Source organism: Phoca vitulina, unplaced genomic scaffold (genome assembly GCF_004348235.1).
Source record: "Phoca vitulina isolate PV1807 unplaced genomic scaffold, GSC_HSeal_1.0 scaffold1, whole genome shotgun sequence".
In the NCBI taxonomy this organism is placed as follows: Eukaryota; Metazoa; Chordata; class Mammalia; order Carnivora; family Phocidae; genus Phoca; species Phoca vitulina.
In genome coordinates, this window is record NW_022589704.1 from 57,588,857 (window position 1) to 57,600,963 (window position 12,107).

General features: G+C 38.2%; 1 protein-coding gene across 1 annotated transcript in view; it reads left to right on the top strand.

The window, feature by feature from the left end:
• CIR1 (corepressor interacting with RBPJ, CIR1) overlaps nucleotides 1-8,488 on the top strand; it is a 37,806-nt gene extending 29,318 nt beyond the window's left edge. The window contains exons 8-10 of the mRNA XM_032407815.1: nucleotides 4,724-4,830; nucleotides 6,358-6,443; nucleotides 7,470-8,488. Coding sequence (XP_032263706.1) covers nucleotides 4,724-4,830; nucleotides 6,358-6,443; nucleotides 7,470-8,184 — 908 coding nt within the window. The 3' untranslated portion in view covers nucleotides 8,185-8,488. The remainder of the gene's footprint in view (nucleotides 1-4,723; nucleotides 4,831-6,357; nucleotides 6,444-7,469) is intronic.
• The last annotated feature ends 3,619 nt before the right edge of the window (nucleotides 8,489-12,107 follow it).

The following is a 12,107-nucleotide window of genomic DNA, read 5'->3' on the forward strand; positions in this document are numbered from 1 at the left end:
TTATTTATTCATTTATTTTTTAAGATTTGTTTATTTTAGGGGCACCTGGATGGCTCAGTTGGTTAAGTGTCTGCCTTCGGCTCAGGTCATGATCTCAGGGTCCTGGGATCGAGCCCCGCATCGGGCTCCCTGCTCAGCGGGAAGCCTGCTTCTCCCTCTCCCACTCCCCCTGCTTGTGTTCCCTCTCTCGCTGTGTCTTTCTCTGTCAAATAAATAAATAAAAAAGATTTGTTTATTTTAGAGAGAGAGGGCACCAGCAGGAGGGGCAGAGGGAGAGGAAATCCCATGCAGACTCTGCACTGAGCCCGAGTCCAACACAGGAAGTCGATCTCACAACCCTGAGATCACCCCCCAAGCGGAAACCAAGAGTCAGGAGCTCAACTGACTGTACCACCCAGGCACCCTGTCACCACTTTAATAGCAAACAAAACTATATTCACTTTAGAAATAGCAGACATTTTCAGCAAACAGCCATAAATTAATGTGTTAAATTTAGGGGAAGGAGTAAACGGCATTTGTAATACAGCCTTACCTAATGTACAATTCAGGGCCCTCCCTTCTCCCGCTGAATACCACGAAACTAGAATGTTTTGCTTGAAAGGAACGATGAACTTTCAAAGGAAGATACATTTGTCCTTGGGAGCAGATGGGCCTAGTGCTAGCAGTGAAACCCAACTGTCTTTGCCTTCACCATTCAGCTTTCTTTTGTGCCATTTGTGGGAGTCACTTGGGACTGCTGTCTAATTGTGAAGTCAGTGATGTGGCCTTTCTCATAGCCAGAACTTTTGACTTCCTATATTATTCTCTGATAAAACATCTATTTTACTACGGAATATTTTTTACCTTCCATTACTTTTGCTTAGTTCTATAAAAATGAACGCTCTAAATGAATAGATTAGGCCCTTTACAAACATAATTTTGTACAGCATAATTCGCCTTCTGGGATTTTTTTTTTTCCTGAGACACTGACTTCGTGGTGTTTTTCTAGTAGAACATAGTCTAGGTCTAATTGGGACATGGAGCTGAATATCATAGTCACAGTCAGTATTTTGATGCTTACCCATATCACAGCAAAGAGTTTGTAAAATTAGTGAATGTTGAAAACGGTTTCTTCAGTGATCTGCTTTTCTAAGTTGTAACATTGGTTTTCATGCAGTGGAGGCTTAACCTAGCCTGACTGAAATAATCTAGAAAGGAGCCCTCACAAATCTACGTTTTAAAACAAAAGCTCTTTTCCTGAATTCTCTAGAATTATTCAATCATAGCAAATCTAAGAGCAAACCAAACATTCCTGAGCTCCAAATACAGTTGTAATTTAAATTATTAAGGCACTATACATGAAAGTAGTCATTTTGCATTTTGAATATATTTGTAAAATGTATTTTTTCAACATATCTATATAATCTATTATATCAACTATCAACTAAATTTTGAGTTCTCAGCTGGAGTAATTTCTGTCAATTTAACTCTTCATAGCCACTGTCACAATCACGGGAAGTATAAAGATATCTTGCTAAATATATCTTAATTAAACCTGACTTGTCACATCTTCTAAACCCAGAACTTTTGATGATAGAAGAAGGTTTAAGTATAAGAGTATACGAGTAAGGGGTTGGGGCAATGGGGTAACTGGGTGATGGACATTAAGGAGGGCACGTGATGTAATGAGTACTGGGTATTATATAAGACTGATGAATCACTGACCTCTACCTCTGAAACTAATAATACATTATATGTTAATTAATTGAATTTAAATAAAAATATTCAGAAATAAATAAAATAAAATATGCCAGCTAAAAAAAAAAAAATGTGTTACCAACATTAAGGAAAAGACTGTATTGAGAAATAGTTTAAATACAATAGATGTTTTCTGAAGAGCCTATTGGCTATCCACTCCTCTAGATTAATGCTTCATGCAGTGATTTGTCCTTCTAGTTTACTCCCTTGAACATAATTAAACAAAAAAATAAATAAAATCATATTGTATTATTAAAAAAAAGAGGGCACCTGGGCGGCTCAGTCATTAAGCGTCTGCCTTTGGCTCAGGTCGTGATCCCAGGGTCCTGGGATCGAGCCCCCATCAGGCTCCCTGCTCCGTGGGAAGCCTGCTTCTCCCTCTCCCACTCCCCCTGCTTGTGTTCCCTTACTCGCTGTGTCTCTCTGTCAAATAAATAAAATAAAATAAAAATAAAAATAAATTAAAAATAAAAAAATATATGAATAAGACTGGATTTTGAAAAATATTACTCTAAAAGCATTTTTTAATTATAAAGAATATGTCATAAGATAATCATAAATGTTTTATAGCAACTGGCAAAAATAATAATTGTTACTGTATATTGAATACTGTTTGTCAGGTGGTTCCCTAAGTATTTAGTCTTACAGTGTGGAAGTGTATGCCAAGCATATGTACTACACAGAGTTCACTTGAGGTTTTGGAGCAATGCAAATGCTGCAAGAGTCCTGTTTGGTTCATAATCTATATAATCTGTCAGACTGGCTAAAGGGAGATAATTTTCTTGAAGTAGTTATAACTGCTATAATGAAAATGTAAAGGGCGCCTGAGTGGCTCAGTTGTTAAGCGCCTGCCTTCCGCTCGGGTCATGATCCCAGGGTCCTGGGATCGAGTCCCACAATGGGCTCCCTGCTCGGCGGGAAGCCTGCTTCTCCCTCTCCCACTCCCCCTGCTTGTGTTCCTGCTCTTGCTATCTCTCTGTCAAATAAATAAATAAAATATTTTTTAAAAATGTAAAAAGTGTGGTTTTTTTTAAAACTTACTAAGATTACCCATCTTTTGATGAAATTAGTAACCTGTCATCATAATGGCCAAGCTCTTTGACCCTTTCCTGGAGTAGTTTTTATCCTAATTTTTAGTGTGTTTGCTTTCTGAATTCATTTGACATCAAAAAAAAATTAACAGGGAAATGTAGGGGCGCCTTGGTGGCTCAGTCGTCAAGCGTCTGCCTTCGGCTCAGGTCATGATCCCGGGGTCCTGGGATCAAGCCCCACATTGGGCTCCCTGCTCAGCAGGAGGCCTGCTTCTCCCTCTCCCACTCCCCCTGCTTGTGTTCCCTCTCTCACTGTCTCTGTCAAATAAATAAATAAAATCTTAAAAAAAAACAAAAACAAGGAAATGTAGTTTTGACACTTCAGAAAACACATTTTCTACTTTATAAAGTTATGTTCGTACTTTCAGTTGTTCCTGGTAATATGAATAGAGTGGTAAAGCCCATAGATCATAATAAAAGATAGTAACATGCACCTGAACTTTTCCGACCAAACTTTTTAGCCAAAGATGCTACTGACAAGTGAACAGATTTGAATTTTATTGTCTTTTGTTTTCCATGGTAACATGTAGGTGAATTCGCAAATAACTAGTAAAAGACCAATAAAGCAGTGAAAAAAAAAAAAGAGATGAAGTATTTAATAAAAAACTAGAGAATCTGGGGTGCCTGGGTGACTCGGTTGAGCGACTGCCTTTGGCTCAGGTCATGATCCTGGAGTCCCGGGATCGAGTCCCGCATCGGGCTCCCTGCTCAGCAGGGAGTCTGCTTCTCCCTCTGGCCCTCCCCTTTCTCATGCTCTCTCCCTCTCCCTCTCTCATTCTGTCTCTCAAATAAATAAATAAAATCTTAAAAAACAAAACAAAAAAAAAACCTAGAGAATCTGTTTTTGAAGTTTCTCTATCCCCAACCCTCCCTTATGAATTCCTTGTTGGCAGGAACTGTCTTATTCTTCCTTATATTCCAGATAGATTATCCAGGGTAGTTCATTTAAGACAGTATAGATAATTTAGGCCAGAAACTTTAAATAGCTTCATGAAATGTTGTCCTTGTGTGCTACCTGCAGGGAAAACAAAATGAAACTGAAATAATATGAAAGAAAGAGGAAAGAATCCCTCCTTCCATATGGTAAACGTATTAATGTTTGAGGGAGGAGCACAGATATTTTTTAAATCATTTTTTAATTGTATCTATCTTTAGTCCATATTATGTATCTTTAGTATATATTATGTGACCAAAAAAGGAGCTTGCTTTTCAGTTTGGGATTTTGCGAAAGTGGAAACAGCAGCTTGTGAAAGATACAACACACACACACACCTATAGCCAGCCTAAAATTGTTTGTCACCAACCCCAAACTGGTAACTAGACATTTCAAACTCTGAGTGTATATATGGGAGATTAACAAAAGTGCTTAATAGTGACTCATAGCGTGTGTGTGTGTGTGTGTGTGTGTTCTGTTGATAATTCACAACCACATGGCAATGTGTTCAGTGTTGGTATTTGATAAATAAGGATGAGGAATTTTTAATTGGAAACTACAATAATAAATTGCTCATGTACCTTTAAAAGTATCTTTTTAAAATTGAATTCTTGCTGTGAGAATAACTGTTAAAGTTTAATTTCAGTTTTTTACCATTTTTCTTTAATTTTATACTAAAAACTGCCAAGCAGATAACATCTAAATGTATCTTTTTCAATGTGACAAAGTTACATAAGAAGAGAATCCCCTGGCACGTAAAGAAAAATGCAATTATTTTCTATTCTGAATCTCCAGACTGCTGTTTTAGAAAATCATATCTGATTATTTGCTCAGCAGAAGATTATTGAGTTGATTTAGCTGTGATTTTACTTAACAAAGCTTCAACTGCATTCCTACTGTGGAGTCCAAAAAAGGTAGAGAGATATAAATGATACATTCAAACTGTGATTTTTGTGAACAGGGCCATCGATGCACCCCTCGGAGCTAATAGCGGAGATGAGAAACAGTGGGTTTGCACTGAAACGAAATGTACTGGGGAGAAACTTGACCGCAAATGATCCATCACAGGTAATGATCTTTTTATCGGTAAGCTGAAAATGTCTATAAATCTAAATGTGATTGCTTGTGAATTGCTACTTAATGTTTTCCAATATGCATATATCCATAGGAAAGCAAGATAGAGCAAAGAAAATGCCTAAAATGTATTTTGATTTTGATTCTTTATTATTTTAACCTAAATGAGAAATTGTTTTTAAACCTGTATTTTAATAAATGAAACTGCTCCTCTAGGTTTATGTGGATAAAATCTCTAACCGAACTGGTGATAAGGTGTTTTTTTTTTCCTTCCTGCTAACTTACATTAAATAGAGCCAATGAGAAGTGGTATATGGTCGCAAACTCCTAAAAATTATAGAAAATATTTTAAACTTACTTAATTTATTAAACTGTACATAGATCCAGAAAATGGTTGCATTTGAAGGGTTATAGATATCCTAACCACAAACTATTTTATTTAATGAGGAAACTGGAGCCCAGAGAAGTAAAGCAATTGTCCTTGTGGCTCATGTGGTTGTTTAGAGAGAGAACTGACACTAAAACCCAGACTCCCATTGGCATAAACTTGTGGTACTCTGAAAATAGGCACATTACTTTTCAAACACTGCTAGGGACTCTTCATATAACCTATATAATCGTGTATCTGTACTGTTCGATATATTGGTATATACTTGATAATGTACTGTTGAATTTATAAAGGCTAAAATTGTGGATGTTTTGACCTTCTTGTACAGTTCATGAGCAGGGACACCTGGGAGGCTCAGTAAGGATCTGCCTTCGGCTCAGGTCATGATCTCAGGGTCCTGGGATCCAGCTCCCCATCGGGCTCCCTACTCAGTGGGGAGCCTGCTTCTCCCTCTCCCTCTGCCACTCCCCCTGCTTGTGCTCTCTCACTCTGTCAAATAAATAAATAAAATCTTTAAAAATAATAATAGGGGTGCCTGGGTGGCTCAGTCGTTAAGTGTCTGCCTTCGGCTCAGGTCATGGTCCCAGGGTCCTGGGATCGAGCCCCACATCGGGCTCCCTGCTGGCGGGGAGCCTGCTTCTCCCTCTCCCACTCCCCCTGCTTGTGTTCCCTCTCTCGCTGTGTCTCTGTCAAATGAATAAAATCTTAAAAAATAATAATAATAATAATAAATAAATAGTAAATAAAGTTCATGATCTTCTTGGTTTTAACATTTCATTAAGTTAAAAATAAAATATTTAAATGCTTAAGTGTTTAAATTCAAACTCAAGAGGTGGAGAGTAGAAGCCATGCTATAAATGTTTTATCTGTGTTTTCTATCTTCTTCTTCCTGATAAAGTTTGTTAATGCTGACAAAGCAGTTATCCTCACCTCTTAGTGTGTTATGATCCTCCTTGGCAAGCAGACTACAAGATTTTTTAGTCCCCCACCCCCTGCTTCCCAATCCAGGATGTCATACTCATCTTATAGTATGTCTCTAACACAAAATTCCTTATTTGTAAATGTTTTCTTTCCCATCTGATAACTAATTTGTCTTGCAATCTAGCAATTTATTGATGTCTTTGTTGATTCAGGAATATGTTGCAAGTGAAGGTGAAGAAGATCCAGAAGTCGAATTTTTAAAGTCACTAACAACCAAACAAAAACAGAAACTTCTCAGGTAATTAAAAGTGTATATTTAATGGATTCAACTATTTTTTCTTATATTTTATCTTAGTATCATATTTAACCCTGATCCTAAGAGCTTATGAAGCAACTTTAAACACATGAGTCACATCTACTAATTTGTTCTTTAGCTATAATAATACAATTTTGTCTTTCTTTCAGTAATATGAAAGTGAATGTAAGATTATGTATTCAGATTATGGCACAAAATCATTGTTCTTCCCAGAACATTTAGTTTGGAAATAGCTTTATTTGTAGGTGTTACTTTTCATAATGGATTTGTACATATCTTTGCACACAATTTGTTCTCATAAAACACTTGTGGGCCATGTATTATTCTTTTTGTAAGATTTTATGAGGAATGCTGAAAAATGTTTAAATTTAAGGTAAATATGAATCTTGTTAAACAGACTACCTCTGGATTAAAGAATTCAAGAAATGTCTGCTGAGTCCAATAGAGGGAGCTCATGATGTTTCAGTATGTGGATTTTGAGAATGGCTGGACAGAACCCTCAGTGAAGACATTTTTATTTCAGAGTAACTCAGACACATAAACAAGTTACTCTTCTGAGAATGTGAAGTACTCTTTAGAAATTCAGAATGCCTTAATGGAATAATATTGATTAATATTTCCATACTTTAAAATGGCACATATCATCAATTTTTCGTCTGATTATAGCTACATATTTGAGTTTACATTAGCATGTAACTAATGTTATAAAGCTTCCTTGAGGTCAGGATGACTGTTTATTTAGAGTGGTATATAATTTCAAATTTTGATTCAGTAAGAATTTTTTTAAGGATCATTACTATTAAGGAAAGTATAGTGAGAGAATTGGCTTAATGCATTTAATTTTATGTGTGACTTGAATAATTTAAAAGAAAATTGTCATTTAATAAAGAATGCATTTATATTTGAATACCACTTTCAGTAGTGTCAAAGAAAATATATTGTCTATTTAAAATTTCATTTTTGTCAACAAAAGGACTATTTTTACATAGTATGTTACTATTTTCCCAGGAAATTGGACCGGCTTGAGAAGAAAAAAAAGAAAAAGAAAAAAGATAGAAAAAAGAAAAAGCTTCAGAAAAGCAGAAGTAAACACAAAAAACATAAAAATAGGTCCCCCTCCTCCTCCTTTTCTTCCTCCTCCCCCCACTCCTCCTCCTCCAGTGAGACTTCAGAAAGCAGCAGTGAGAGTGACAACAAAGAAAAGAAAATACCAAAGAAGAAAAGAAAGAAAAATAAGTGTTCAGGGAATAACAACAGTGATTGTGAAGAGAAGGACAAGTCTAAGAAGAGAAAAGTTCATGAAGAACTTTCTAGCAGTCACCATCACAAAGAAAAAGCCAAGGAAAAGCCTAGGTTTTTAAAACAAGAGAGTTCTGGGGAGAATAGCAAATGGAGCCATTCTGATTCTGACAGAAAGTCCAGAAGCCATAACCAGCGCCCAGAGAAGAGAGGACCTGAAAGAAACGAGAGGGGCAGTAGGAGCCAGAGCAGCAGAAGTCACGGTGGTTACAAGCAGAGGGAAACAAGAAAACGGCCACAGCGAAGTCCCAGTGAAGAGCGGAATGGAAGGAGTGACACCAGAAGCCGTGGCACAGATGTACACAGAGGAGGAAGAGTGCGCAGAGAGAGCCCAGGAGATAAGCATACCAGGGTGACACAAAGAGAACGAAGCAGAAGTAGAGAGAATAAAGAGAGACTGTATGTGACAATTACCTGGGAATAAAAATATCTCCACTTCCTTATTGAGTATCTGTGGCAAGGGCTAAATTATATACTATTGTCTTTCTAATAAAAAAGCTCTGTTTTAATTTTCCATTCCTGAAAACTGTCATATCAAATACAAAAACTACATGAGTCCTAGCAGAATGAACTTCGCAAATATTTGTAAGTAATCTCTTCTGGGGCTGTAAAAATATTTTCTGTTGATTAAGTGTTTCTTGTGCCCTCTACTAGATTAAGCACCCCATATAACTCTGTGGCATTTTCTTTGTTCTGAAACATCATTAAAAGAATGACAGTACACTGAATGGCTATAATTTAATTTTCGTTGTTTTTTTCTATTCAAATGTATTACTTTTAAGATTTGAATTTACTTGAAGCAAAGTATAATCATTGTTGAAATTCTCTAGTATGAATTCAGTAGTGGATTTGATCACTGTTTCCTTAAGATGTTTAAACTCCCTTCACGTTCTATTTACATTTGGATGGCATATTAGTTTTCTGTGCTGCTAATTACCTCAAACTTCAAACAACACAGATGCACAGTTCTGGAGATCAGAAGTCTGAAATGGATCTCACTGGGCTAAAATCAAGGTGTCAGCAGGATTGGTTCCTTCTGGAGGCTCTAGGAGAAAATCCATTTGCTTGCTTATTTTCAGCTTCTGGAGTCTGCCTGCATTCCTTGGCTCCTGGCCCCTTTTTCCATCTTCAGAACTACCAAGAGTAAAGTTAAGTCCTCACATCTGATCACTCTGACATTTTGATACTCTGCATCCCTCTTGCACTAATTTTAAGGACCCTTGTGATTAGATTGGGCCACCAGAGAAACTCCCTATGTTAAAATAAACTGATTGGCAATCTTAATTCTATCCACAGCCTTAATTCCCCTTTGCCATGTAACCTAAGATATTCACAGTTCCAGGGATGAGAACGTATACTTTGAGGGGACATTATTCTGCCTACCACTGGTGGCCTTTCTGCTACTAGCACACAACTATTAAAGATTTTCCTTCTAAAGGTTAAGCATTTATATAATGTCATGAATGGACTATTATAAACTATTAAATAATTTCATGAGTATAGGTATATAAAGCATATTTAAACTTAGCTGCAAATTTTCCTTTGTGCTTCAAAGGATATGGTAAAGGAAAGCTATAGAAAAAGATTTTTTGATACAGATTATAAGTAACCTGCAATTCCAAAAAAACATCTACTAAAACATCATGGACAAAGTATTTGTTATTACGGTTCCACATTTTAAAAAAAAAATCTGTTATTTAATAGAATGCAAATATTGGTTAGTTTGGATTATTTTGAGGGTTGTCAGTCATAATTTCATAAATTCTATAAAAAGTAAGTTTGAAAGGAGTTAAATCGCTTTATGTAGTCTGATATATATGTCTTTGTCACATATATGCACACACACAAATGTCTGGTTTATAAGAAACGAAAGGCATAAGCAACCCTTTATTTAGATTTTTAAGAGGGTTTGAGGTGGGGGGAGAACTTGAATTCCTTATACAGTATTCTTTAATAACTTAGAGTGCACCTCAAAGATCCCTTTCCTTCATTTAAAAAAAAAGCATGCATTTGAAATTGATAAAGACTGCTAATTTACACCTTGAGTTCATCAGTGTTGCACTGATTATTTTCTACCTTATGCCTTTTTAGACTTTATAATTTTTATAATGTCAAAACCTATGCAGTACTTAACTGCCTCAAAGGGTTTCTGAACCAATACAGTGTTCATGAAGAGAGATGTTGAAATGCATCCTGTAATTAAAAGTGAATTAAAGAACTACATTGTCATTTCTTACACTTTTTTCATTTGACTTTCACAAAAGTGTGATCCATTTTTAAAGTGGCCATAAAAAAAAAAAAAGGTGGCCATGAGAATTTTTTTTTTTAATCTCTGGTTTAATTATCCTTCATTGTTAAGACTGAGAAACTATCAAGTACTGCCAATAGCCCCAATACTCTTATCCATCTAACAGAAAAATTCCTGTGTGGTTATGGAAGGTGTTGATTTGCTATTTGGCTTTCAGCTTTGGTCACCGAAGGGTGCTAGACAGACCCCCAGGGGCTAGCATTCCAATTTTGCAAACTTAAAACCCGAAGGGTGGGATTTTCACGTAGACTCAACATGGTAAGACCTTTAACGAGGCTCACTGCTTGTGCATACTTGTAATGGTATGGGTATAGGGAATTGAAAGTGATTTTTTTAAACAAAATGTTACACATCTAATTCTACTTTTGCTTTTGAAATACAAGGTAAAAAGAGATAAACACCGTAATAAAAAGGACGTCTAGTTGTATGTGTGGAGACTTCCCTAAGTACCAAAGATCAAAGAATCCTCCAAGTTTAATGAATCTATGATTCAAGAACCCAAACAAGTCTTCAACAGTGACATTTTAGAAAACCACAAGAAAAGTCTGGTTATATTTGCCATTCTTCTTAGCCTTACGAGAAAAATTCTTATAAAGAGATCTGGGTATGCCTAGTGACATTTATTTGTCCATGGGCCTGAGACTGCACTCCCCCCCCCACCCCCAGCCGGTTCTGGGGCACTCTCCTCTCCCCTCTTTCCCCGGCCTAACATTTAACATAATTTAACACTAGCAAATTAATTCCTGTAGGAGGTGCTGTCGATTTACAAATGCCCAGGAAAGATCAGGTTACTAGGTTAGGACTTGTTTATTTATCTGAATGTCTATGTGGTTAGTTAGCCATAATTTCATTTAGTAAATGTGCCCCAATAGGCAGAGGTGGCTGCAGCATAGTGGCAGGTCTGCTTACCTTGCACTGTGAAGTGGAAATCTTGTTTTGAGTCACACGGTTTTAAGCTGAAGAAAGCTTTTTATCTGAAAGGCTTGTAGAGACCTTTCTTGCTCTTCTTCCATGAGACTGCTTGCTGATAGTGAATCAGATCAGGCCATGCTGCTGGGAGCCGGCGTTTCCCAGTTTTAATCACCAAACATTTCATATGCTTTACAGTGAAGCTCTTAGATTTCAGAATCCACCCGAGCCATTTCACTCTCCTCCCTACCTAAGGCCCATAAGGGCCAAGTCACTGGGCGAAGTCGCTGCGGGAAGCAGTTCAGTGAGGCCGCATCCTCTACCGCCTGTGCTTAAGATCAGGGAGAAAGCTGCATTTTAGCTTCAGTAGCTGAAGGATATTCAGGAATCTTTTTCAGGTTTTCTGCAAGAAAACCTTGGTAGTTACCACTTCCTAAAAAGACAGGCATGCAATAGCTGCAGGCCTTGGGGGCGTTTTTTGGACCAAAAAGGAGAAATGCTTTTTTAACAGTCGTGAGAAACAAGTAAGACCGAGGGAACCCTAAGGTCTGGGAAGTGCGATGGCAACTGCGAGTTCTGCCCAGGCTCCTAAAACCCGGTTCCTGCTGACAGAAAGGGAGGCAGATACTCCCCATCACCTTCCGCCTTTCTCCTCCCTTCACGCCACCCTTAGCATCCCTCAGAATGTAGCAGTAATAACGAGAGCGAGGTGCGGGATGAAAGTCAGGAGCCGCTTGTGATGGCAAGAAACCCACACTCCGGCCCAAACTGCCCGTGAGCCGCTTGCCGCCCACTCATAGACCCGGAAAACCCCCGTCCGTCCCTTCGGCTCCAAGGCCTTCCCGACGGGGTGGAGAAATGGAGGTCCGGGGCCTCGGCTGCTGACCAGAGCGGGGCTTCCAAGGACCTCGCCCTAAAGCCAAAGGAAGCCGGAAGGGGGCTGGAGTAGGGAGATGGAGTGAGTCCGGTGCTGGGGTTGCCCCTGCCCATCCCCAGAGGCGACGCCACCCAGGGTACTGTGGCGCTTTCCTCCTAGACCTGTGTCCGGCCACCTTCTGATCGCACCTCAAACCCAAATGGAAAAGCTGAGACTTAGGGGGCGCCTCCCCTTCCTGGAAGATGCGCCTCCC